We start from the raw sequence: 26,826 nt of genomic DNA, 5'->3' as shown, positions 1-26,826 counted from the left end.
TTACTCTGTTTTAATTAAGTTTGGATTTTGACAATGTAATGAGTATTATGAATTATTATTTTGTTTTAATTACTGATGAAGAGTTTTGACTATCCTTTGATTTCATCAGCTTTGAGTAATATAATATTTCTCAAGATTATGAAATGCTGCGTATTTTGGAATATCTTGTTCTTTTGATATGTCTGTTTTGAGGCTTAGTGTAGGTGGGGTGTCCTTTCGACACTACTCCTGCGTTGCCGGTCATGGACCCGAGATTCGGGTCGTGACATATGTATTATTTCACGACCGAGGATTATAATTCTAAGATCTCATTTCTTCAATCCTAGCTGATGGCTTTGATGCACGAGCATATAATCAAGAGAATTGATGCTTTAAGGTTCCATTTACTAACCAATGATTAGTCCAAAAACAAATATTTTTCTAATTACCCATTATGAAATGACTACTTTTTTTTAGAGCTGATGAAATTGGTTCAAGATGATAGGGTAATGTAAAATCTAAACTTTTGATCAAAACTTAAGTTCAAGTCAACTCAAACCTAACCTAAGTTAATCTAAGTATATAAAGAAAAATTATAGAAGAATTACTTTTCTCTCTTCTAATTCTTATGGCTATTATAACCCTCCTTACATCAAATCAAGAATTTCAGTTTTTGATATCAAGTTTTTAGGTTTAAGAAAAGTGAAAGTAGCGAGTAATTCCCTTTCATATTACTTTCAATTATAATTTTTTTATAGAAGAAATAAAGAAGAGATTAGGATCTATAAAAATTTAAAGTTTATATTGTTAAGATTGATTCATGATTATTATAAGTTAAGTGATTGATTTTGGGTATGTTATTAGAAAATTTGTTAATTGATTTGTTATGGATTAAGAAAAATTTTTAAACTTTGCTGGGAAATCTGGACAGAATGATGTTAAGGTTGAAGGTGATGAAATTTTATTTTGATCCGTGATTTATAAAAATTACATTTTAGTCCCTAAACTTTGAAAAATTCTAATTTGACCCCTAAAATGTATTTTAGAATTCTGGGCAGTATTCTTTTGAGGTTAAGGATTTTGAATCTTAGTTTGATAATTGATTTGTATAATTTTCAGTTTAATCCCTCCATTTTAGGGATTTACAGTTGAGTCCCTGAACTTTGAAAAAATTACAATTTGATCCCTAGAATGTAAATTGAGATTCTAGAAATAATTGAAGATGGATCATGGGTGAAATTTTAGTATGGTTATGTAATTCTGATATTTATAGTTTGGTCATCCAATTCTAGTAAAATTATGTTTTGATTCCTGATTTCTAAAAATTATCATTTCAATCCCTAGACTTAATATATTTTGTATATTCATTGAAGGTACTTCTAATGATCCTTAATAGGATTTTTAGTATCTTTTATGTAAAATTCCTTTTACTATTATATTTTTTTTTCTAGATGAGTGAGATAATCTTTAATATGCATGTAATATAAATCAATATGGATATTGATTATATAATAAGTACGACTAGTTAATTTCTTAAATATTTATATTTTTTGCTTTATTTTTTGAGTGCCTATCTATTCTTGAATTCGCACTCGCATTCTATTGAACCAATTTAAAGACGATATGATATACATTATTTTAATAATTATGTTAATATTTGTTATGCCTTGATATAAGACTTGTTAGTAACTTCATGCTAACGGAGAGTAGTTAGTCTATGTACACATAGTATTCTGTATATCTATTTGTGAGAGAGGCACTTGACAATGGCGACTGATCCTCCCACATTAGTCACCTTCAGGCATAGTTTTAAAACTCGGTCCAGTCCAATGGGTCAACTTGGGGTTGGAATCAAGTCGGGTTGAAAAAAATAGGGAAAGCAAAAACCTAGTATGACCCAGCTGACTTGGCGGGTTGACCAAGCAAAACCAAGTCAAAAACTCGATTGCAACTTGTTGATTTTTTTTTTACTAAAATGACATTGTTTTGATTTAAAAAAAAAAAAGGAATTGACCTGGGCGACTCAGTGACCAGATTAAAACCCGGTTATCCAGTCAAAACCTAGAACCCAGGCCTTGGACCGAGTCGAGTTTTAAAATTATGCCTTCGGGTATCATCTAATTACCTTTGGGTGTCATCTGATTTTTGACATGTATTCCATTGTTTTATGATAATATGTTTAGTATGTATATATATATCAAGATAAATCGACTTGCAAACTATTAATATCTAAAATGTATATTAAATGTTCTTCTCTCACTGAGTTGGATGAACCTACCTCTTATTTTTAATATTATTTTGAGTTTTTAGTTTTTGTTAGCAAGTAAATTTTGTTGAGTGTTTCTACTTTTTCAGTTTTTATCGGTATGTCTTGCTTGTTTTGCGATGCTTTCTTTTTAGTTTTGATTTAATTCTTTAGAAACTTCACTATTATCATATTTTAATTAAATTTAGATTTTGACAATATAATAATTATTATAGATTATTTTTTTTTTTTTAATTACCGACAAGAAGTTTTGAACTATTATTTAGTTTTATTAGTTTTGAATAATATAATATTTTAAAAAATTATAAAATATTAATGTGTATTTTTAAATAATTTTATCCTTTTATATATTTATTTTGAAACTTAACATTCTGCATTGCCGATCAATCATGTACCTAACATTTAGATCGTGACAAGAAATCCCTTACCATGTGTTGGATAAAGGAAGGAGTAAAAGCAGGGAGGCCACTCTCATAACTAGATCGATACTTCTTGGTTATATTGTCCTCCCATGCTTTGATCACCAGGCCTTCATAACCGTCCCTAACCTAAATACTTGATAGGAAGGGAGTACCGTATATCCTTTCAGGGTTAGCTCCCAATGAAAAACCTAAATACTTGATAGGAAGGGAGTACCGTCTACAGTAGATTGAACCTGTCTTACCATCTATAAAATCATCATCCAAATAATTAATTCCTATCAATGGACTCTTGTGAAAGTTCACTCGTAATCCTAGGGCTAGCCGAAACCATCTCAAAATCCTCTTTGCATCAGTTAATAAGTTATAATTATTAGGTACAAAAACCAGTGCATCATCTGTATACTGAAAATGACTAAGAAACTCACCATTATCATATTCAATTCCTCTGAAATAACCAGATGTAGATACACAGGCCCTCTACCACGTACTATGTTAAAAAAAAATGGTGAAACTGGGTCACCTTTCGCAATCCTCGCTGGTCTCTATATTTGTTTTCAAAGAAAACGAGGAAGTAGAGAGCTTTCAATGCCAAAAGCAAAACGAGGTTAAAGCAAGCTTTAGCTAATAAAAAAGATACCAGGCGGGTATCGATGATACTGCTATTGCCAACAAAAATCTGGGTAAAATGCGAAAGGAAAATGCCTCACTTATAATATAATTAATTTTAAAGTTATTTTTTCCATTTTCTATAATGAATTCTTTCAATGTATAAAATAATAATTCCAAGAGTTTTTGCTTCCTACCCATGATTTTTTCTTTTATATGCATTTTGTCTTGAAGTAAAGTTTAATGATGGTAAAACCATTATATCTCATAGGGAATTGACTGATTTTTCTTTAAGAGTCTAACTTTTTTTAATAGGGCTTGAGCTCTACGTATAATGCGAAGAAGAAAAAGACTTGATGTATAATAATAATAATAATAATAATAATTTAAAAAAATAAACAACAACAACAGATTTCTATCGTATCTATTATCAAATCCTGCACTATACTATACTTTATTAACCGTCACTAACTAACTCGCTTCCAATCCCGCGCTTTTCAACCAAATATAACGGCTCTACCAGCTACCTTCAATTCTCAAAACACACAAAAACAAAACAAAAAAACCTATCTCTCTCTCATTTGCGGTCACTGACTGAAGAAAGAAACAAGAAAAGGCAGGATCTTTCTTTCATTTTCTCTAATGGAAGAAGAAGAAGTTCAACAAGGTCACCAAAGCCCGGTACTTTCATCTACTTCTGATGATGGTCAGGTTTCTTCACAAGAAGAATCTCTAGAAGGTCTAGAAGATCCAATACCAAGACTACTTGCCATGAGTCTTGATGCCTGGAGAGATCCATCTACTTTTCAAGATTGGCTATCTTTTGGTTCACAACCAGTCCTGACTGAAACCACCCTTGTTGGTTCTTTTACCACCACTATTGTAGGCCACAGTGGTGCAAAATTCAATGAGCATGAATTGCTTGAATTTGTACGTTATCAACAATGCCCTTCTGATAAGAATGCTATAAAGGTTTTAAATTCTAGTTCTAGAGAAGTGGGCTACCTTTGTACTTCTGTTGCTATGGTGTTATCTCCTTTAATTGATATTCTAAAAATTAATCTTGAAGGTGAGGTGATTTGTTCAAGATTTAAATATGATACGTCTATTCCCTGTGTAGTTACAATTTTTGCGGAGTCAGCGGTTGTACAGAATGCTAAAGATTGGATTTTACAACACGGGTTGCGTTTATGTGATCAACCTGGTACAAGTCTCAGGTCATATGAGGGTATGGGGGGTCAAGAAAAGGGTAGGATAGAGAAACTGGGGAGTTTGGAACCACCAGAGAATGTGATTAAAGCTAAACTTCTTGATCATCAAAAGGAGGGCCTATGGTGGTTGGTAAATAAAGAGAAGTCTGATGAGTTGCCCCCTTTTTGGGAGGTGAAAGATGGGTCGTATCTGAATGTTTTGACAAGGCATCAAACGGATAGGAGACCAGAGCCATTGCATGGTGGGATTTTTTCTGATGATTATGGATCAGGTAAGACTCTGACTTTGCTTTCTTTGATTGCTTTTGATAAGGTTGGCAATGTTACTGAAGGAACAGGAGAGGAGGACAGGGTATTGTATGTTTCTAGTGGGAAGAAGAGGAAGGGGGGAGGCATGGTGAGTGAAAAGGGTACTGGAGAACAAAACATGCGTGACTTTTTGGATAGAAATATAAAAGAAAATTCTTTGCGCATGGCTGATGAGTCTTCTATCGCTTTGGTTGCTAAGCAAACACTAGTTGTGTGCCCTTCAGCTGTGTGTTCGACATGGGAAAACCAACTGCAGGAGCACACTCAAAAAGGATCACTCAAGCTATACAAGTATTATGGGGACAGTAGGACGAAGGATGTTGAGGAGCTTAAGAAATATGATATAGTGTTGACCACATATAGTACCTTGGTTGCTGAAGGCTGTGAACCCACACGGTGCCCTTTGATGAATATCGAGTGGTGGCGAGTCATTTTGGATGAGGCTCACGTGATTAAGAATGCAAATGCAAAGCAGATTCGGGATTTTAGTAAATTGACCGCTAGGAGGAGGTGGGCTGTTACAGGAGCACCCATCCAGAATGGATCTTTCGACTTATTTTCCCTGATGGTCTTTTTCCGGTTAGAACCACTCTCCACAGAATGCTACTGGCAACGACTGTTTCAGAAACCACTTGGTAATGGAGATGAGAAAGGGTTCTCCCGGCTGCAGGTAATCCCATGCTACTGATTATAATGAATTTCTCTACTGTGAAATGTTATGTCCACCTAAGGTATTGAAAATCGAATTGACAGGTGCAATCTGTAATATTTAGGATTACAGTATGCAGATCTCTTGTCCCCCTCCACTGAATGTTTTTTTGTGATTTTCTTTAAAAAATTTCAGGAATTAATGACAACCATTTCTTTGAGGAGAATAAAAGACAAGGTTTTAGTTGGATTGCCATCTAAAACTGTAGAGACAGTTTCCTTTGAACTTTCTGGAGAAGAACGTGAACTGTATGATCAGATGGAAGCAGATTCCAAGGATGTTATTGGATGTTTTATTACCGCTGATATTCTACACAGCCACTACGTATGTGTGCTTTTTTCAGTTATACAGCTTCGCCAGTTATGTAATGATTCGGCCTTGTGCTCTATGGATCTCAGATCATTGCTCCCTTCTGACAATATTGGAGGTATTGGAGAGTCCTGCCTGTTCATATTTTTGTTCAATTTGGTTTTTGCAATTTCAATTGCTTAGAGCACCAAAGAGTACTCTTAAACACAAAACTTCTGCAGTTATTTCAAATTGTGGAAGTTCTTGCTACATTTTTTCCCTGACAGTATGATTATAGCGTGCTTACCATTTGACCTTGTTTCCAAGCAGATGCATCCAAACATCCGGAATTGCTTCGAAAGATGATCGATGGGCTTCAAGATGGTGAAGATATTGTCTGTACGGTTTGCCTTGATCCACCAACTGATGCTACAATCACAATCTGTGAGCATATATTTTGCAAAAAATGCATTTGCCAGCACCTGCAACACAAAGAAACCAGACAAACCTGCCCAAATTGTCGGCGTCCTCTTTCTCTACCTGACCTGTTCTCAGCCCCTCCAGAATCTTCCAATCCTGAAAACCCTGAAAAATTGTCAAGAACAACCCCTTCCAAAGTCTCAGCTCTCATAAAACTCTTGAAGGAATCTAGGGTTGTAAACTCGGTCAGTAAATCAGTAGTTTTTTCACTGTTTGATAAGATGTTGGCACTAATGGAAGAGGCACTGAAAGATGCTGGCTTCAATACATTGCGGTTGGATGCATCAACAGATGAAATAAGGCAAGCTGAAATAATCAAGGAATTTGGATCAGCAGGAGCAGACACGGTTCTGCTTGCGAGTCTCAAGACTTCAGGAACCGGCATAAACCTCACAGCTGCTTCCAAAGTCTACTTGTTGGAGCCATGGTGGAATTCAGCGGCTGAGGAACAGGCAATAAACCGTGTTCATCAATACGGACAGAAGGAGAATGTAAGAATTGTTAGATTGATTGCTAAAAATAGCATTGAAGAAAGGATATTGGAGATGCAGGAAAGGAAGAAATCAGCGAATGAAGCTTTTGGAAGGAAACGGCCACATGAACAACACGAGGCTAGCATAGATGATCTTTGTCGCCTCTTCTTCTGGTGAGCATGCCTTGATCTTTGTTTCATGATTCTTCCAAGGACATGTAGCAATCCCATCTGCAGTTTGTAATGAACATATAGCAATCCATCTGTTTTTTCCTGCATCTTAATTTGAATTCTCTATCAGTTAGCACTAAAAAAGAAGAAGAAAAATTCGTTTCCAATCCTTATGCGAGAGGACATGCTACTCTTATGTGAATCTTGCTATGATGAGCCCCTTTGGGCAAAATTTCATGATGTACAGGTGGTGGACTAAGCCAAGATAAATGCTCACAGGCAATTTCTGAACTTGCTGGTTCAGCATGTGTTACAGGTGGTGGACTAAGCCAAGATCTTCTGAAACATTATATTTTAGAAAATATCTAGTCCAGGATCAAACAGGGTTAATTGAAACAGTAATTTTATCAGTTAATTATTGGTATTAGAATTTCGATAACAATTAAACAAATAAAATCCAGATACCAATTCATTGTGTAAATTTATCTTTATAAAAGTTAATTCAAGAATTTAAAATAAAATAAGTAGAAAAAATATATTTCTTTAATCTAATCTGCATTTTTTATAATTAATTTATTCCTCTTTTTTTTTAACGAAACATGATTTGTTTTTATCTAGGCAGATTTTGAACTGGGAGGTTGAGGTTTTCTTTTTAAATCTTCATAGTAACTGCTAATGTAAATTTATTTTATATAAGTTAATTCAACAATTTAAAATAAAATAAGTAGAAAACCCTTGGACTTGAATATTTACATCTACAGAAGCAATTTCCTAGGTTGTGCCATGATTTAGACTTTAGATGAAAGTGATTCGAATCCATATCTAAAGTTGGTAATGTTTGCTGGCATTATTTCTGTAGGTATATGACAATAAATTGTTGATCCCAAATATTATTTTTTATTTAATAGATTTATAAGACAATTAAACTGATGAAAACTGTGTTGTATGAAATATTTTTTTAATAAAAAAATCATGATAGGCATGTGAAACTAAAATAAAAAAGAAAGAACATTAATAACAATGATAAAATTATATTTTTTAATTTAAATTTAAATAAAAATACATATCACCAATAATAAAGGGTGAGATTATTTTTTTTTTCCTTAATTGAGGGGCAAAACATTCACTAAAAAATAATAATAATAACCCAAATTGGCTTAATCCATTGAATTAGTAATTTAGATTTATTTAAACCGGATACATATTTAAAAATAAAAATAAAAAAAGTTTAGACATACAAATATATAGCCCAACACCCTAGGTTTTTAAAAGAAATAGCCCAGATATATAGAGCTTTTAAAGCCATGCTTAGACTTTTTATTTTATTTTAAATTTGAAGGGCAAATAAATTTTTTTAGTAGATTAACTATGATAGATGACATGTTATTTAACAACTTAAATTCTAGCCAAAATTGTATTGCTTGGAAAATTGAGCTTGTGGATTTTTTATCCAAAAAACTTATTTTTAACCCTGTTTAACCTAAAAACATTATACAAACTCTCTTAAAATATTTATAAACTAAATTTTCAACCTGATAAATTTAAAAACACAATCCAAGTTAAAAAAATCATACCAAATAAAATTTTTCATTCTCGATGTATATCTGTCTTTCTTTAGAAAATATTGAGTTTCAAAGAAACCATTATAAAATCTTATTTGTTAAGTGGAATATCTCAACACCGACTTCAACTATTTTGATGATTAAAATAGGTGTTAAGGATAACTTTTTGTTACACTAGAATCAAACAATTTTCTCTCTCTTCTTAAACAAATCAAAGACCGGAAAATAAAAAAAATAAAATTTTGTATTAAAATTGAATTTACAACAACTAAATCGATCGATTATCTATTAATTGAAAATAAAAGGGGACTAAAATGAAGTTTTCAAATGAAGTTTGATGTTATTATCTATTTTTTATTTTATTTTATTTTATTTTTTGATTTTTTGCCTTTAAATTTAGCTTGTCTTTTAATTAGAAAAAGGTAATTTGGTATAAATTTTGGTTTAAAATGATTTATTGTGCAAAAAAAAATTGAAAATCAAATTAATTTTTTTAAAAAAAAATATTAATTCAGTCATGTGAGATATCGTGCTTTACACATTGAATAGACTTAGTTTTTTTATAATATAATTGTCGATAAAGATATCATGAATATTACAACAAAAAAAAAAAGAGTAGAAGGAAGCAAACTAAAAAGGATGTTCTCTCAACTAACTCCAACCCCGTATAAAATGAGTGAGCCCAAAACCCGACCCAAATAAACCCAGTCCATTACACATTCTATCTCTTATCAATAATTATTAAAATAATTATTAAGAATGTGATTTATTTTTTTAAAATTTTGATTTTTTTATTTAAATTAAAAAAATATATGTATTTAGATTATTTTGATGTGTTAATGTTAAAAAAAATTAAAAAATTAAAAAAATATTTTAATATATTTTTAAATAAAAAATACTTTAAATTATCATAAATATAATTTCAAATAAACCTAACAGTGAGCCTAAAAAAAAAGAGAGAAGGGAGCAAACTAAGAAGTACGTTCTCTCCCGCACTTTTGCCCTACCATTCAATCAAATATAAGGGCTCCACCTCCCTCACATTCTCTAAAAACCAACAAGATCTCTCCATCTCTCTCTCTGTATTCACAGACTAAAGAAGAAACAAGAAAAGACTGAATCTTTAAACAAGAAAAGACTGAGTCTTTCTTACATTTTCTCTAATGGAAGAAGGTCAAAAGGAGCCAGTTTCATTTACTTCTGATGATAGTCAGAATACTTCACAAGAAGAAATTCGAGAAGGTGAACAGAAAAATGAAAGCCTGAACATGATTCTTGATGCTTGGAAAGATTCGTTTACTTTTGAAGATCGGCGATATTCTTCTTCACAACAAAGCTTGCATGATACCATATTTGTTTGTTCTATTACCACCAAAATTGTCGGCCTCGGAGCTATAGAATTCAATGACCACGAATTGCTTGAATTGGTACGTTATCCACAGAGCCCTTATGATAAGTCAGCTATTAAGGTTTTTAATTCTAGTTCTGTGGAAGTGGGTTACCTTCATATTCCAGTTGCTAAGGTTTTATCTCCTTTAGTCGATCTTCAAAAAATTAATCTTGAAGGTGAGGTGACTAATTCAAGAAATCGATATGATAGTTCTATGCCTTGTCTAGTTAAAATCTTTTCGAAGTCAGATGATACACAGAACGTTCAAAATTGGATTTTGCAGAATAGTTTGTGTTTTTGTGATCAACCTGGTCCAAGTTTCAGGGCATACGAGGGCATGGGGGTTCAAGAAAAGAATATGATAGAGAAATTGGGGGCTTTGGAGCCACCAAAGAATGTGATTAAAGCTAAACTTCTTGATCATCAAAAGGAGGGGCTGTGGTGGTTGGTGAGTAAAGAGAAGTCTGATGAGTTGCCCCCTTTTTGGGAGGTGAAAGATGGGTTGTATCTGAATCTTTTGACAATGCATCAAACGGATAGGAGACCAGAGCCTCTGCATGGTGGGATTTTTGCTGATGATCATGGATTGGGAAAGACTCTCACTTTTCTTTCTTTGATTTCTTTTGATAAGGTCGGCACCCTTCCTGAAGCAACAGGTAAGAGGGATATGGTCATGTCTGTTTCTAGTGGGAAGAAGAGGGGTGGCCTAGTGAGGGGAAAGGGCACTGGAGGACAAAAAACACATACCCTTTTGGGTAACAATACGAAAGGAAGTTCTTTGGGCATGGCTGATGAGTATTCTAGTGCTTTGGTTACTAAGCAAACATTAGTTGTGTGCCCTTCTGTTGTGTGTTCAACATGGGAAAGCCAACTACAGGAGCACACTCATAAAGGATCCCTCAAGCTATACAAGTATTATGGAAACAGCAGGACGAAGGATGTTGAGGAGCTTAAGAAATATGATATAGTGTTGACCACATATAGAACCTTGACTGCTGAGTGCTTTCGACGCATGCGGTGCCCTTTGAGGAAGATCGAGTGGTGGCGAGTCATTTTGGACGAGGCTCATGTGATTAAGAATGCAAATGCCAGGCAAAGTCGGGCAGTCACTAAATTTACCGCTAGGAAGAGGTGGGCTGTTACAGGAACACAGATCCAGAATGGACTGTTTGATTTATTTTCCCTGATGGCCTTTCTCCAGTTAGATCCACTCTCTATAAAACGCTACTGGCAAGGCCTGTTGCAGAGACCACTTGCTGATGGGGATGAGAACCTACTGCAGGTAATATCATGCTGCTGATTATATTCAGTTCCTGACACTCTGAAAGTTTGTGTGTCCACTCTAAGGTATTGACAATGGAATAGACAAATGCATTCCGCAATATTAGGATTAAAGTATCCAGGATCTCTTGTAGTGCCACTCATCTGAATTCTTTTACTTTTTATGATTTTCTTTAAAACGATCTCAGGTTTTAATGGCAACCATTTCTCTGCGGCGACTAAAAGACAAGCTTTTAATTGGATTGCCATCTAAGACTGTAGAGACAGTTTCCTTACAACTTTCTGGAGAAGAACGTGAACTGTATGATCGGATGAAATCAAGTTCCAAGGATTTTGTCGATTACTTTATTTTTGCTGATAGACTACGCAGCCGCTATTCATTTGTGCATTTTTTAGTTTTACGACTTCGCAGGTTATGTGATGATTCGGCCCTGTGTTCTTTGGATCTCATATCATTGCTCCCTTCTGACAATATTCGAGGTATTGCAGGCTTCTTCTTGTTCATATTTTTCTTCATTTTGGTTTTACGTGAAAGTCTTGTGATATCATGTGGAAGATAGTTTTTATACAGTTATATCGCCCAAGAGTTTTACACAGAAAACCTTCTGCAGTTATTTCAAATTATGGAAGTTCTTGCTTAATTTCTTTCATACTGTACGTATGATCATAGAGCGCTTACCTTTTGAAAACTTGATTCCAAGCAGATGCATCCAAACATCCAGAATTGCTTGGAAAGATGATAGATATGCTTCAAGATGGTGAAGATTTTTTATGTGCAATTTGCGGTTGTCCACCAACTGATGCTGTAATCACGAAATGTTTGCATATTTTTTGCAAACGATGCATTTGGTACTACCTCCCACGTAAAGAATTGGAGAAAGGCTGCCCAACTTGTGGTGATCCTATTTCTAAGTCTGGCCTGTTCTCATCCCCTCGAGAATCTTCCAATCCTGAAAACACTAAAAAAACATCAAGAACAACTCCTTCCAAGGTCTCAGCTCTCATAGAACTCTTGAAAGAATCTAGTGTTGTGAACTCAAGCAGCAGTAAATCAGTTGTTTTTTCATTGTTCGATAAGATGTTGGTATTGCTGGAAGAGCCGCTGAAAGATGCTGGCTTCAATACGTTGCAGTTGGATGCATCAACGGATGAAAGGGGACCAGCCGAAATAATCAAGGAATTTGGATCTGCAAGACCAGGCACGGTTCTGCTTGCCAGTCTCAAGACTTCAGTATTCGGCATAAACCTCACAGCTGCTTCCGAAGTCTACCTGTTGGAGCCATGGTGGAACTCAGCTGATGAGGAACGGGCAATAAACTGTGTTCACCGATTTGGACAGAAGGAGAATGTAAGAATTGTTAGATTAATTGCTCAAAATAGCATTGAAGAAAGGATATTGGAGATGCAAGAAAGGAAGAAACTGGAAAGTGAAGTTTTCAGAAGGCAAGGACAGAAGGAACGACGTGAGGTTAGCATAGATGATCTCTGTAGCCTCTTATCCTTCTGGACCTGATCAAACAAGGTATATACAACTTAAAGTGCCGAATATCCATGGCCTGAACAATTCGAAATATCCTATGTAAGAAATTGGCTTGGATCATGACTTTATTAACTAAGAATATTTCTACAATCTAAATGCAGGCTTCAGTCTAGCTTGAATGGATATCATCTCCTACCCGAACTAGATGCAACGTAAGATCACCTACTGGAACAAATCTGAATGTGTCAAATTAATTAGTTGGAGTTAGTTTGTTCCTTGCAATTTGTGCACAGTTCGTTGTGATCAAATTCTAATGGAATGTTGATGGAAAGAAAATCTCCGATGACATATTTTCCGGCCGACGAGGTGTTTATATTGGCAGATTTGTCAGCAATTAAAATACCGTCTAAACACTAACAAAATATTTTATTAATATTTTTTATTTTTTTAGTAGTGATATTAAACCTAATTATTCCAAAAAAGAATGTTTTATGTTTTTATGATTATGGATTGAATAATTATTTGGGAATAAAAACATATAGGAGTTGAACATTTTATATTATTCAAATTCGATTATGCATAACTTTAATTGTCCTAGGACAATAAAATTACATTTAATTTTGAAAAAAAAATAAAATCAACCAAGAATCTGATTTCTTTCTCAACATTGCAACCAGCCAATACCAAGCCAACCAAAACAAATAATAAAAAATAATTTTAAATTAATCTAATATAAAAACATCAAATAAAAAGATAAAAAATAATTAAAAAAATAATGTTTCAAGTTATAGACCTGATTAGGTCCAACAAGCTAGTTTCATTTAAATTATGATAAGAAAAAAATCAATGATAATAAAAGAACCAAATTAAAATGAATAGGTGGTTATGATAATCTATATATATAAAAAAACCACTTGCTAAAATAGATGACCCAATACTAAAGGACAAAATTAAAGGGGAATTGATTAAAAAAAAATTCAATTTAACCCGAGTTATTTATATGTTAAAACTGCAATCCAGATTGTGAGGCCGACACAACCCTCATAGAAAACTAATAAAAAATATTATGATGCTCAATTCCTAACAATCCATGCATGGAAGGATAAGAATTGAATAGTAAATCAATTATAAAAGTACTTTAATAACAATAAAACACCAACAAACTCGTTAAGTTTCTCAAATCTTGTGAACCAAAATCAATTACCAAAAAGGACCTAAAAAAATAAAACACCAATAAAACTTGGTAAGTTTGCCAAACCTTGTGAGCTAGATCATGCAAACATAATAATATAATATAAGGTAAAATGAGAAATATTATAAAGTTTAATTCTCAAATTAACCAGAAGTAAAAAGATAAAATTAAAAAAAAAAATCAAAACAATACTTGGTTTTACCTAAACTAACTCGTCAAAATCACGATCTAGGTCATGAAATCAGGAAAAACTCAAAGAAAGAAAAGTGAAGAAAATCACAAAGTCTAATTTTTAACAAACTCAATATTAAAAAATAAAATTTAAAAAAATCAATATAAAAAAAGATCTAACAAAAAAGATATATGTCAACTCGAGTTATCTTTTTAAACTCGTGACCCGAGTCATGAGATTAGGATCCTCCTATCAGATTAAATCATGAAACTCAATTCTTAACCAACTTAATATTAAAGAAAAAAATTAAAAAATATATATTTTAAAAAATTACCCGAAATAAAAATCAGATAGCAATAAAAAAAATTAAAACCAAACTTAAACAAAAAAAAATGATATGATATCTTTTGGTTTTGACTAGAACATTGTCAATCCTAATGAGAAGAAAGTGAAAAGAGATGAGAGAAAGAAGAGAAGGAAAAATTGCCAACAAAGTATCATTATTGCTAGCTTCTCCACCGACAAACATCAACTTGCATGAAAGCTTTGGTTACACTTGCATCCAATGCCACTAAGGGATTCAATGTTCATTCGTGGAAGGAATATGAACTCGCAGCTAAAACATGGCAACTGCGAAATACGTTGATGCATGTGTGATGCACGTGTTAACTAAGCTTCCATGTTTATTAACTTCAAGTCACCATATTTATTTCAATTTTATTTCATATAGGCTTAATTTTTTATATATAAATAAAATTTTATTTTATTTTTTCAAACCATGCATTAATCACACATTCAAATTTTCCTTTGATATTACAAGATACTCATATTTAAGTAACAAAAAAAAATTATTAAGTCAAATTCCAAATAAAAAAATGTAAAAAGATCAATTTCAAAAAAAAATTGAACATTTTTTGAACCTTCAAATTATATTTTTATTCCCCTCTTTTTTCTTATAAATATATAATTTTTAGTGCACAAGAAAATATAATGAATAAAAAAAAAAGACAAGGGATAGCCCAGGCCCTGATGAAAAAGGCCCAGCCCATTACACATCCCAACTGTCTTTAACTAACTCTCTCCCAACCCGCGCTTTTGTGCTTCTATTCTATCAATATAACGGCTCTCCCTCCTCCCCTCACATTCTTTACACACAAAAACTCTCTCTGGATTTCTCTCTCCCTCTGTTCACAGACTGAAGAAAGGAAAAGGAAAAGAGTGAATCTTTCTTTCATTTTCTCCAATGGATGCAGAATTAAAGGAAGGACAAGAAGACGCACTGGGCCTTTACATGAATCTTGATGCCTGTCCAGATTCTTCTTTGTTTGAAGATTAGAAATATTCTTCTTCACAACAAATCCGGTATGAAACCAGCAATGTTTGTTCTTTTATAACCCATATTGTGGGCCTCAGAAGCCACCCTGCTATAGTATTCAGTGACCATGAATTGGTTACACTTGTACGTTATCCACAATGCCCTCATGATAAGTATGCCATAAAGATTTTCAATTCTACTTCTATGGAAGTGGGTTACCTTCATGATCAAGCTTCGACTATTTTATCTCCTTTAATTGATGCTCAAATGATTAATCTTGAAGGTGAGGTGACTCATTCAAAAACTGGAGATGTTGAGTATGTTGGGAATTTCGACCGGTGATGTTCTGATACTTGCTCATAGGAGAGCCAAGCACACTGACACAATATTTAATGTGGTTCGGCAAAACCGCCTACATCCACGGGAGAAGTCAATATATTTAGAGATAGAGAAAGAATACAAAACAAATACATGGAGGAGGAGGATTACACCCTCTCATACTCAACTCTCAACTCTCAACTCTCTTTGCTGCACTTGCAGCTGCTGCCATTGCAGCTCTCTCTTCCTCTCTACTCTCTTCACATTTTCATAATTCTCTTCACTCATTTTGCTCTCTTGCATATGCCTCTATTTATAGGCATTCATGGAGGCTTTTCTTCAACAAAGGTGGTTGCCAACTCCAACTCTTCTTCAACAATGGTGGCTGCCAACCTTTGACATCTTGGATGAGTGCACATGGTTGGTGCAATAGCAAATGGTTGTTGCACATTAATGGCAACCAACCTAACAATCACCCCTTTTGCCATTCATGTGGGGCTACTGTCCTCATTCTTCTTCAACACAAGCTTGCATCTTGCAGCTCTTCCAAGCTTTCCATTTTGAGAGCTTTTGTAGCCAAGTTTACAGGTACTTGCCAAACCTTTCAATCATCAGAGTGACCTAAGCACACCTTTTCTTACATAAAAGGATCACTATAACCAGATGGTCTGCCACATCACATCTGAATAGTGTTAACGCTTGTCTCTGGAACAACATTCCCCTTCGAGCGTATCAACCACGCTCAGTCCGGAATGATTCCTCAAGCCTCACATCAAGGCTTACAACACCCCCTCAAACGGATATTTCAAGTGCGACAGTCATTATCTAAGTATCTCAATATGATCACAAGCTCACCACTCTTCCAAGAGTCTACTCATCCAGGAGTTGCGCATGCCCTCTGTTCCACCCTAGGAACCACGCCTTACTTCTCCATGAGTCTCTCGCTTTTAGTCTCAAGAGTCCAGGTAGCTTTCCACCTTTAACCATGGGGACAGCCCATAAAAGGTTGATCCATATCTGTCTTCATACTCTGAGTATTACAATGCCATTACCGAGCTCACCACCTTGACAAGGAGTCAACTTGTTCCCGGAACCTGCGCATGCCCTCTGCTCCTTCATAGTAGCCACGTCTTAATGCTCCACAAGTCATCCACTTATTGTCCAAGGCAAATGTCTTCTAGCTCATTGATCTTTAGCATGGGAGCAATATCCATGAAAGTCAATCCTGCATTTGTCTCCATACTCATCATAGCCCTTTTATTGGCTATCCATCTCTCCACTCATACCTAGCCATCACATTGGCTCTGGGGCGTTCTGAACTGGGCTCCTTCCACGGCCCTCACACCTTCTCCTGAGGTGTCTCCGCTCGTCGTCATGCGACGGTCTGATCATGGGCTCATCTCATAGCCCTCACACCTTCTCTTTAAGGTGTCTTCGCCTTTTATAAGCACTTGCATCCTCCTTTAGCTAAGATGCTTCAAAGTGGCTCCATAAATTCTTTGCCACTAATTACATAGAAAGAGAAAGTTGCGGTATACTCCTCGCAATCCTCCACCTCAATTTCTATGTTTGGAGCTTCTATGCCTTTTCTGCTTAACAGCTCTACCCGCACCAACTCCCTTTGGTGTCTTCGCCTTTCATCATAGGCGGTCGCCTTTTATCACAGGCGTTTGCACCCCCTCAATTAGGTGCATCTGCAACAGCTCATCCTTCATCCTTGCATGCATTGAAAGGTCCTCGCTTATTGCCTTTATCAAGAGCACAAGAGACTTTTTGTTGTACAACTTTTTCATAGTCTCTGCTCTGAGCTTCATCTGGGAACTCTTCTTCTCCTTGCACCTGTTGTCTCATTATAGTACCTCGTTGGATCCTCCGGGTACTCCTACACAATCTTCATATGCTCTCGTGCAATTTTGGTTCTCCAGATTTCTCCTTATTCCTTGCTTATGTTTGACAGCAGCTCATCTTGTCACAACATCTATCCAAGTTTAAATAGGGTGTCAATCTTTATCCCTTTGCTGTATTTCTCTTCCATTATCAGGGTCTTCATCAATTCTCCCCTCGAGAAATTATAGTCACCGAATCTAACTTCCTTGGAGAAATCACCACTCCATCAAATCCTTGATCATACGGAACCCAACTGTTCCTTTGTGTCGTCATCCTGCTAGTCTTCAACAGTTTCATAACAAACTGTCACATATACGAAAATAGTACCGTATGGATAATCCTTCCACTAAGCAAGTTCCCAGGAAAGATTGGAGGGGTCACAACGGTCCCGCTTAAAACCCAATCTCCTAGCCAGAACTTCTTAGGCCATATCTATCCATCGTACTGTCTTTTCGTATATACAACCATTTGCTAGCTTTGTTGCGGCTTTCCTTTACAAGTGATCTGGGGTATCCTGGTTTTATACCTGATTTCTCAACATCTGGCGAGACTACCAGTGCTCAGATTCGTTAAGATTGGTCTTCATCAAATTTCACTCTCCACCTCAAATTGTCCAAATGATCGGGTGTCCAGAGTGTCCCAATTTTAACTTCCCTCAAGGCAATTAAAATTCCCCACATAATAGTTCAACACATGTAATTGGGCAAACATGTGTGATTTCTTCTTCTTCAGCTCCATCGACCACCATGATGACCATCAGATGCCTCATAATCGGGCAATCTCTCTTTAATAATTCATCACTACCTTTTATGATCTCAATCTCAACGATCGGACCATACCATTGCATCCGGAACGATCAAATTAGCTGGAAACAAGTCTGAAATCATCCAAATCGCACTTCAGACGGCTAAGATTTGATCAAAACAATTCTGGCCTGATAAACGACCCAGATTCAATCTCAGAACCGGTTGCACGTAGACTCTGCCACACAGGATCACAATCCAGGGAGCTGACGTGGCTGTAATGACGTGTCATCCACGTAGGACATATATGTCAACCAAATCTGACGTGGCAGTTTGACTGGTCAAAGTGCTGATGTGCCAGGTGATGTGCCTGATGACTGTGCAGAACTGCTGATGTGCCTAATGACATGGCAGTTTGACTGGTTAGAGTGCTGATATGTCAGGTGACGTGTCTGATGACTGTGCAGAACTGCTGACGTGGCTGATGACGTGGACAGTCGCCCCGCCAACGAGTGCGACGGTTTCCAACGCCTGATTTCGACGCGGTTTTCACTAGTGGCTTCGTCTCTTCCTCCTCTACACAGTGGTATGGTCAAAACACAATTTTGACAACTTTCATTTTTGAGCAAAATCAAACACCACTTTAAACCGAACGCTCTGATACCAATTGTTGGGAATTTCGACCGGTGATGTTCTGATACTTGCTCATAGGAGAGCCAAGCACACTGACACAATATTTAATGTGGTTCGGCAAAACCGCCTACATCCACGGGAGAAGTCAATATATTTAGAGATAGAGAAAGAATACAAAACAAATACATGGAGGAGGAGGATTACACCCTCTCATACTCAACTCTCAACTCTCAACTCTCTTTGCTGCACTTGCAGCTGCTGCCATTGCAGCTCTCTCTTCCTCTCTACTCTCTTCACATTTTCATAATTCTCTTCACTCATTTTGCTCTCTTGCATATGCCTCTATTTATAGGCATTCATGGAGGCTTTTCTTCAACAAAGGTGGCTGCCAACTCCAACTCTTCTTCAACAATGGTGGCTGCCAACCTTTGAAATCTTGGATGAGTGCACATGATTGGTGCAATAGCAAATGGTTGTTGCATATTAATGGCAACCAATCTAACAGAGTACTCTGTTCCTTGTCTAGTTAGAGTCTTTTCAACGTCAACTGATCTAAAGAATGTTAGACAATCGATTTTTGGAAATACTTTGAGCTTAACTGAGCCTCGTACAAATCCCAAGACAAATGGGAGTAAGGGGGGTAAAGAAAAGGGTAGGATAGAGAAATTGGGGACTTTAGAGCCACCGAAGGAGGTGATTAAAGCTAAACTTCTTGATCATCAAAAGGAGGGTTTGTGGTGGTTGGTGAATAAAGAGAACTCTGATGAGTTGCCCCCTTTCTGGGAGATGAAAGATGGGTTGTATGTGAACGTTTTAACACGGCATCGAACGAATAGGAAACCGGAGCCTTTGCATGGCGGGATTTTTGCTGATGATTATGGAATGGGCAAAACTCTAACTTTGCTTTCTTTGATTGCTTTTGATAAGGTTGGCAATGTCCCTGAAGGAACAGGTGAGGAGGATGAGGGAGTGTCTGCTTGTAGTGGTAAGAAGAGAGGAAGGGTGAGTGAAAAGGGTGCTGGAGAACCAAAAACACATACACTTTTGGACAGCAATATAAAAGAAAGCTCTGGACGCATGGCTAATAAGACTTCTAGTGCTTCGGTGGCTAAGCAAAGATTAATTGTGTGCCCGTCTTCTGTGTGTTCAACATGGAAAAACCAACTACTGGAGCACACGGAAAAAGGATCGCTCAAGCTACACAAGTATTATGGGGATAGCAAGATTAAGGATGTTGAGGAGCTTTAGAAATACGATATAGTGTTGACCACGTATGGTGCCTTCGCTCATGAGTCCTTTGAAAGGTGGTGCCCTTTTTTGAAGATCGAGTGGTGGCGAGTCATTTTGGATGAGGCTGATGTGATTAAGAATGCAAATGCCAAGCAAAGTAAGGCAGTCTCTAGGTTGACCGCTAAGAGGAAGTGGGCTGTTACAGGAGCACCCATCCAGAATGGATCGTTTGATTTATTTGCCTTGATTGCATTGTTGCGATTAGATCCACTCTCTAGAAAAAGCTACTGGCAAAGCCTGTTGGAGAGGCCACTTGCTAAGAAGGATGGGAATGGATTCTCACGACTGCAGGTAATATCATACTGATAAATATTTGCCTTGATTACTGGTTTTGTTTATTAGTTATGTTGGTTTTAGGTCACAACTTGTAATGCAACTTCATAGAATTTCAGGATTTAATGGCGGCCATTTCTTTGTGGAGAACGAAAGACAGGGTTTTAGTTGGCCAATTACGATCAAAAACTGTAGAGACAGTTCGCTTTAAAATTTATGGAGACGAACGTGAGCTGTATGATCAGATGGAAGCAGAATCCAAGAAAGTTGTCCGCAAATTCATCGCTACTGGTAGACTAAACAGAAGCTATGCATCTATACGCGGTGCAGGCATACGACTTCGCCAGATGTGTAATGATGCAACCCCGTTCTCGTTGTATCTCAAATCATTGCTTCCTTCTGACGATATCGGAGGTATTGAAGAGTTCTACTTGTTAATATTCTCTTCAATTTGGTCTTGAATTTTTAATTGCTTAGAGTATATGAAAATTCTTCTGATGTTATTTGGAAGATAAATTTTTGGATAGTGCATTTGTACACAGAAAACTTCTACAATTATTTCAAGTTACGGAAGTTCTTGCAGCATTTCTTTCCTAGCAGTGTGATTATAATGCGCTTACCATCTCAACTTGATTGTAAACAGATGCATCAGAACACCCAGAATTGCTCCGGAAGTTGATCGATGTGCTTCGCGAAGATGAAGATTTTGACTGTGCAATTTGTTATTGTCCACCAACTGATGCTGTGATCAGAATATGTAAACATGTATTTTGCAAAAGATGTTTTCGGACTTGCCTGCAGAGAACCAGAACCAGCTGCCCAATTTGTCGTGGTCGTATTTCGATGTCCGACCTTTTCTCAGCTCCTCCTGAATCTTCCGATCCTGAAGATCCTAGAAAATCTACAGCAATAATTCCTTCCAAAGTCTCAACTCTCATAAAACTCCTGAAGGAATCTTGGGAGGTGAGATCAACCAGTAAATCAGTGGTTTTTACAATATTCCAGAAGATGTTGGTACTACTTGAAGCGCCACTGAAAGACGCTGGCTTCAATGTATTGCGGTTGGATGCATTAACATATGCTAGAAGGAGAGTTGTAATAATCAAGAAATTTCGATCAGCAGGACAAAACACAGTTCTCCTTGGAACGTTAAAGTTTCAGGGGCCGGCATAATCCTCACAGCTGCTTCCGAAGTCTACTTGTTGGAGCCGTGGTGGAACTCAGAATATGAGGAACAGGCAATAAACCGTGTTCACCAATATGGACAGGAGAAGAATGTAATAATTGTTAGATTGATTGTTCAAGGCAGCATTGAAGAAACGATATTGATGATGCAGGAAAGGAAGAAACTGGCAATTGAAGCTTTCGGAATGCAGGGACCCAAGGAACGACGCGAGGTTAGCTTAGAAGACCTCTGTAGCCTCTTATCCTTGGAATAACATTCCCATGTGCATGCCTGCACCCTGCACCTGGTCAAACTTGATATTAAGCTCTCAAGGCGGTAGAAGAGGGCCAACTTTAATGGTTTGTTTGGGGTGTATTTACAACTTAATGTGCATATAGCGCACAGGAACAATGCATACTTCCTTGTTAGAGTGTCAAATATTTGGATCCATCAACAGTTTTTGAAACGGTTTACGGTGTTAGTTCTCTCCTTTGCTTAAACATCAAAGGTATGGTAATGTTTTCAGACTTTTCTCTCCTTGCAGAGCTTCTTTATCACTATTTGTTGAATTCTCTATCAGTTAAAATTGAAAAGGAAGGAAAAAAATCAAATATGTGTATCTTGCTATAATCTTGCGTCTGGAATTCATCAGGTATATTTGTTTCATATTCTGATAGAAAAACGATAATAAAAATAATATTATCAATTAATTAGACCTAGATTTAGGGCACAACATTGTCAGAAAATTGTTATCCTGGTCCGTTAGATCAAATTTCTTACCCCAAATCAGAAAAGAACAAAGCAAAGAAGGAAAAAACATGAGGTTTCTTTCGAAATTCAGAGGTGATAATTTTAGAGCTTCACTGTATAAATAATCAGATATTGGTAATGACATAATCAGATAAACAAAGTACTAGTAGTACTTAAGGGAAGGATATCCACTGCAGGAGCCAATAAGAGACCAAAAAGAGAATATCCCTCTACAAGGTTTCCCTCATGTGTGACAATTACAAACCTCACGTACCTGTTACATGTTACTTACCATAACAAGTAAAAGAATCAGGTTAATGACTAATGCCAAGGCTCTAATAAGTCTAAACGATATATACAACACAAGTGGTTAAAGCTAGGAAATTTGAGATTCTGACATTGAATTCTGAGGGGCTAGATGATTGGGGACAATTTTTTGAGGGTGCAAATAGACCTATGTTTGAGGTCATCACTGTGGCAGCAAAAGGTCACCCTGAAGGGTTCAAACTCAAAAGGGGTGAAATTGTGCAAACAGTTTACTCATCTTTATTTTTCCTGCATTGCAGACATGATCACAATGAGCTAACCCGGCCTGAGAAGGCAAAACGGGAGATCTTTAAAGATGAACCTCAAAATGGAGGTGTCAAAAGTAATTCGAATGGAAATGCGGTTGATTTGGCAGAAAATGGCTGTGAAGAGACTGTGTGTGACAGTATCAGAGATGATACAGCTATGAAGACTGTCCAAGAAAGAAAATATAGCTATAGCGGAGCAGAGGCCTTTGCTGGAAGGATTGACGAAGAAAAGGAGGTTATCATAGAGGTTTTAAGAATTAAGTCTTTGCCATTGTCTTGAAGAGTTTAGTCCTACTTGTTTCTCCCAGACTAATTCAAATTTAGGATCTATTAGCCTAAAAACTGTTTAGGGTTTACTGATAGCTGCTGTAATGTGCAAGCATTTAACACTTTAGACACTTGATGTTTCATAATTTCATTCCTATATGTTGGGAAAACTCGGAACAACCGGACACCAATTTACCCGGATCAATTCAGCGGAATACAATTACAATTCACAAGTCCCAATTCTTTCCCTCTTTGTGCAGTAAAACAGAATCAAACAATGATGAAAAATAATGCAAATAATCACAAAATCAACACCAAGATTTTTAACGTGGAAAACCCGATGCGGGAAAAACCACGGGACCGTAGTCCACCTAAAAACTTCCACTATCAACAAATAATAGGTTCACAATCATTCTTCCTCAGATTCAACTAAGGGATACAACATATATATCATCAAGAACAACTTATTCTTGGATTACAACAAGATTAAAGGAGAATTATTTGAGAAAAACTCACAAAACTGACAGCCCCGTTTTCTGTCAAAACGGCCAGCTTCCACACCACCAATCTTCGATCCAACCGTTCAGAATGAAGATCAACATGTCTAGAAGCTGCTGTCAAAATCTCAGCCCGATCCAACGGTGAACGAGCTAGAAATCGAAGAAAGAATGAAGGCTGCTCTGCTGCCTTTTCTTCTCTTTTTCTCTCTTGATTTTCTTCTCCTCTCTTCTCTTTTCAAATCTTGTGCTACAGTACCCGAACCACTTAATTTTAAAGTGGTCAGCTGCCTCTCTTCTCATTAAATGTGGTGGTCCCACTATCACATGGTGTGGGACCATACACAACAAATCTCCCCCTCACACACCATGTGAGGAATTCGCCATACCGGCGATCAATATGTAAAATTCAATTTAGGAGGCTCTAACAAGCCTGCTTCCTTTCTGCAAAACTCAAACTTCTCTCTCGGTAGAGGTTTGGTCATCATGTCAGACACGTTGTCATTAGTATGGATCTTCTCAACAACGAATGACTTCATCTCCATAGCATCTCGAATCCATTGATATCTAACCTCAATGTGCTTTGATCGAGAGTGAAAAGTAGGATGCTTACTGAGATGGATTGCACTTTGACTATCACAGTGCAATACAAAGTTCTCTTGAACTAGGCCAAGTTCATGCAAGAACTTCTTCATCCATAACAACTCTTTGCCCCCTTCAGTAAGAGCAATATATTCGGCCTCTGTAGTGGATAATGCAACACATTTTTGCAACCTTGATTGCCATGAGACTGCTCCCCCTGCAAACTTCATCAAGTATCCTGATGTGGACTTTCTAGAATCAACATCACCAGCCATATCTGCATCTGTGTATCCATCCAACATAGGTTTATCATTACCAAAACATAAACCAAAACTAGAAGTACCTTTGAGATACCTGAGTATCCATTTCACTGCTGACCAGTGTTCTTTACCAGGATTGGAGAGGAACCGACTAACCACACCAACTGCATGAGCTATATCCGGCCTTGTGCAAACCATGGCATACATCAAGCTACCAACTGCGGATGCATAAGGAACCTTTTTCATCTCATCTTTTTCTTCATCACTTGAAGGACACTGCTTAGAACTTAGTTTAAAGTGGCTTGCAAGTGGAGAACAAACAGGTTTGGAGTTGCTCATGTTGAATCTCTCAAGTACCTTTTGAACATATCTCTCCTGAGATAGCCAAAGTTTTCCCTTCTTCCTGTCACGTGTGATCTTCATACCAAGAATCTGTTTTGCTGGTCCCAAGTCTTTCATTGCAAAAGACTTGCTCAACTCTTCCTTCAACATCTGAATCTTCTTAGCATCATGGCCAACAATCAACATATCATCTACATACAACAAGAGAATAATAAAGTTTCCATCTGGAAACCTTTTCATAAATACACAATGATCAGAAGTGGTCCTGTCATAACCATGATCCACCATAAAAGAATCAAACTTCTTATACCATTGTCTTGGAGCTTGCTTTAACCCATATAAGCTCTTTTTCAACTTACAAACTAGCTTCTCTTTACCTTTTGCTTCAAAACCTTCAGGCTGCTCCATGTAGATCTCCTCATCCAAATCACCATGGAGAAAGGCAGTTTTCACATCAAGTTGTTCTACTTCAAGATTCAAACTAGCAGCTAAGCCAAGCACAACTCGGATTGAAGACATCTTGACCACTGGTGAAAAGATTTCTTCAAAATCAATACCTTTCTTCTGTCCGAAGCCTTTCACAACCAATCTTGCCTTGTACCTTGGCTGTGAGCAATGTTCATCAATTTTCAACCTGAACACCCATTTGTTCTTGAGTGCTCTCTTACCTTTAGGAAGCTTCACTAACTCAAAGGTATGGTTTTCATGCAAGGATTTAATCTCTTCTTGCATTGCTTTCAACCACTCACTTTTCTTCTCATGTGACATAGCTTCATCAAAGCATTCTGGCTCTCCCCCATCAGTGACCAACACATACTCATGAGGAGAATATCTGGTGGAAGGTTGGCGAGGTCTAGCTGACCTTCTCAATTGTGGCTCATCTGAAGCTTCCTGCATAACCTGTTCAGGAATAACATCAACATCATCATTAGTTGCTTCAGGATCACCAACTAATGGCTCAATAAGAGAACCACCACCATCATCATTTTGCAAGTCTCCCCCATGATTAGCAGGCATTAAAGGTAACTGTGGAGTAGGTCTTGGAATTGAATTAGTTGGAATAAAAATAGTAGACTCTGTTTTCTCCTTTTGTTCAAAGTCTTCAATGGTTTGATCTTCAAAGAAGATAACATCTCTGCTTCTCACAATTTTCTTCTCCTTTGGATCCCATAACCGATAGCCAAACTCATCATCTTCAGAGCCCAAGAAAATGCACTGTTTTGTCTTGCTGTCAAGCTTAGACCTTTCATCTCTAGGAACATGTACAAATGCCCTGCATCCAAACACTCTTAAGTGTGCATAAGAGACATCTTTTCCTTTCCAAACTCTATCTGGAACATCAAATTCAAGAGGAACTGATGGAGAAAGGTTGATCATTGCAACTGCAGTTTTCATTGCCTCACCCCAAAAAGACTTAGGCAGCTTTGCATGAGAGAGCATACATCTAATTCTTTCAACAATGGTTCTGTTCATTCTCTCAGCCACTCCATTCTGCTGTGGAGTCTTAGGAACTGTCTTCTCCAACTTGATACCATGTTCCCTGCAGTACTTCTCAAAAGGACCCCTGTATTCACCACCATTGTCAGCTCGAACACATTTGAGCTTTCTACCAGTTTCTCTTTCAACTCTGGCATGGAAATCCTTAAAGACATCAAGCACCTGATCTTTGGATTTCAAACAAGTGGCCCAAATTTTCCTGGAGTGATCATCAATAAAACTAACAAAGTACAATGCACCCCCAAGAGACTTGTCAATCATAGAGCAAACATCAGTATGAACTAAATCAAGAACATGTGATCTTCTATGTGAAGGTGATCTTTGAAATGCAACTCTGTGTTGTTTGCCAACTAAACAATGAGTACATGTGTTCAAGTTCATACCTTTTAATGGAAGGTAGTTCTTCTTAGCAAGGATGCCAAGGCCTTTCTCACTTAAATGT

The 26,826-nt window shown here is 36.7% G+C and overlaps 3 protein-coding genes and 1 pseudogene across 3 annotated transcripts; all 4 read left to right on the top strand.

The window, feature by feature from the left end:
* Positions 1-3,915: 3,915 nt before the first annotated feature.
* Positions 3,916-4,814, top strand: LOC105137391 (putative SWI/SNF-related matrix-associated actin-dependent regulator of chromatin subfamily A member 3-like 1). The gene is made up of 2 exons (XM_011043116.1): positions 3,916-4,756; positions 4,798-4,814. The coding sequence occupies exons 1-2, from the start codon at positions 3,916-3,918 to the stop codon at positions 4,812-4,814; spliced, it is 858 nt and encodes a 285-aa protein (XP_011041418.1).
* Positions 4,815-4,934: 120 nt separating this feature from the next.
* Positions 4,935-6,935, top strand: LOC105137369 (putative SWI/SNF-related matrix-associated actin-dependent regulator of chromatin subfamily A member 3-like 1). Its single transcript, XM_011043098.1, has 3 exons — positions 4,935-5,463; positions 5,638-5,929; positions 6,121-6,935. The coding sequence occupies exons 1-3, from the start codon at positions 4,957-4,959 to the stop codon at positions 6,918-6,920; spliced, it is 1,599 nt and encodes a 532-aa protein (XP_011041400.1). The 5' UTR covers positions 4,935-4,956; the 3' UTR covers positions 6,921-6,935.
* Positions 6,936-9,638: 2,703 nt separating this feature from the next.
* On the top strand, positions 9,639-12,659 carry LOC105137390 (putative SWI/SNF-related matrix-associated actin-dependent regulator of chromatin subfamily A member 3-like 1). Its single transcript, XM_011043115.1, has 3 exons — positions 9,639-11,147; positions 11,335-11,626; positions 11,851-12,659. The coding sequence occupies exons 1-3, from the start codon at positions 9,639-9,641 to the stop codon at positions 12,657-12,659; spliced, it is 2,610 nt and encodes an 869-aa protein (XP_011041417.1).
* A 6,713-nt stretch (positions 12,660-19,372) lies between these two features.
* Positions 19,373-23,219, top strand: LOC105137389 (putative SWI/SNF-related matrix-associated actin-dependent regulator of chromatin subfamily A member 3-like 1; annotated as a pseudogene).
* The last annotated feature ends 3,607 nt before the right edge of the window (positions 23,220-26,826 follow it).

Source organism: Populus euphratica, unplaced genomic scaffold (assembly GCF_000495115.2).
Source record: "Populus euphratica unplaced genomic scaffold, PopEup_1.0 scaffold66.1, whole genome shotgun sequence".
NCBI classification, from domain to species: domain Eukaryota; kingdom Viridiplantae; phylum Streptophyta; class Magnoliopsida; order Malpighiales; family Salicaceae; genus Populus; species Populus euphratica.
Note: the sequence above shows the minus strand (reverse complement) of the source record. Positions and strands in the feature narration are given on the sequence as shown.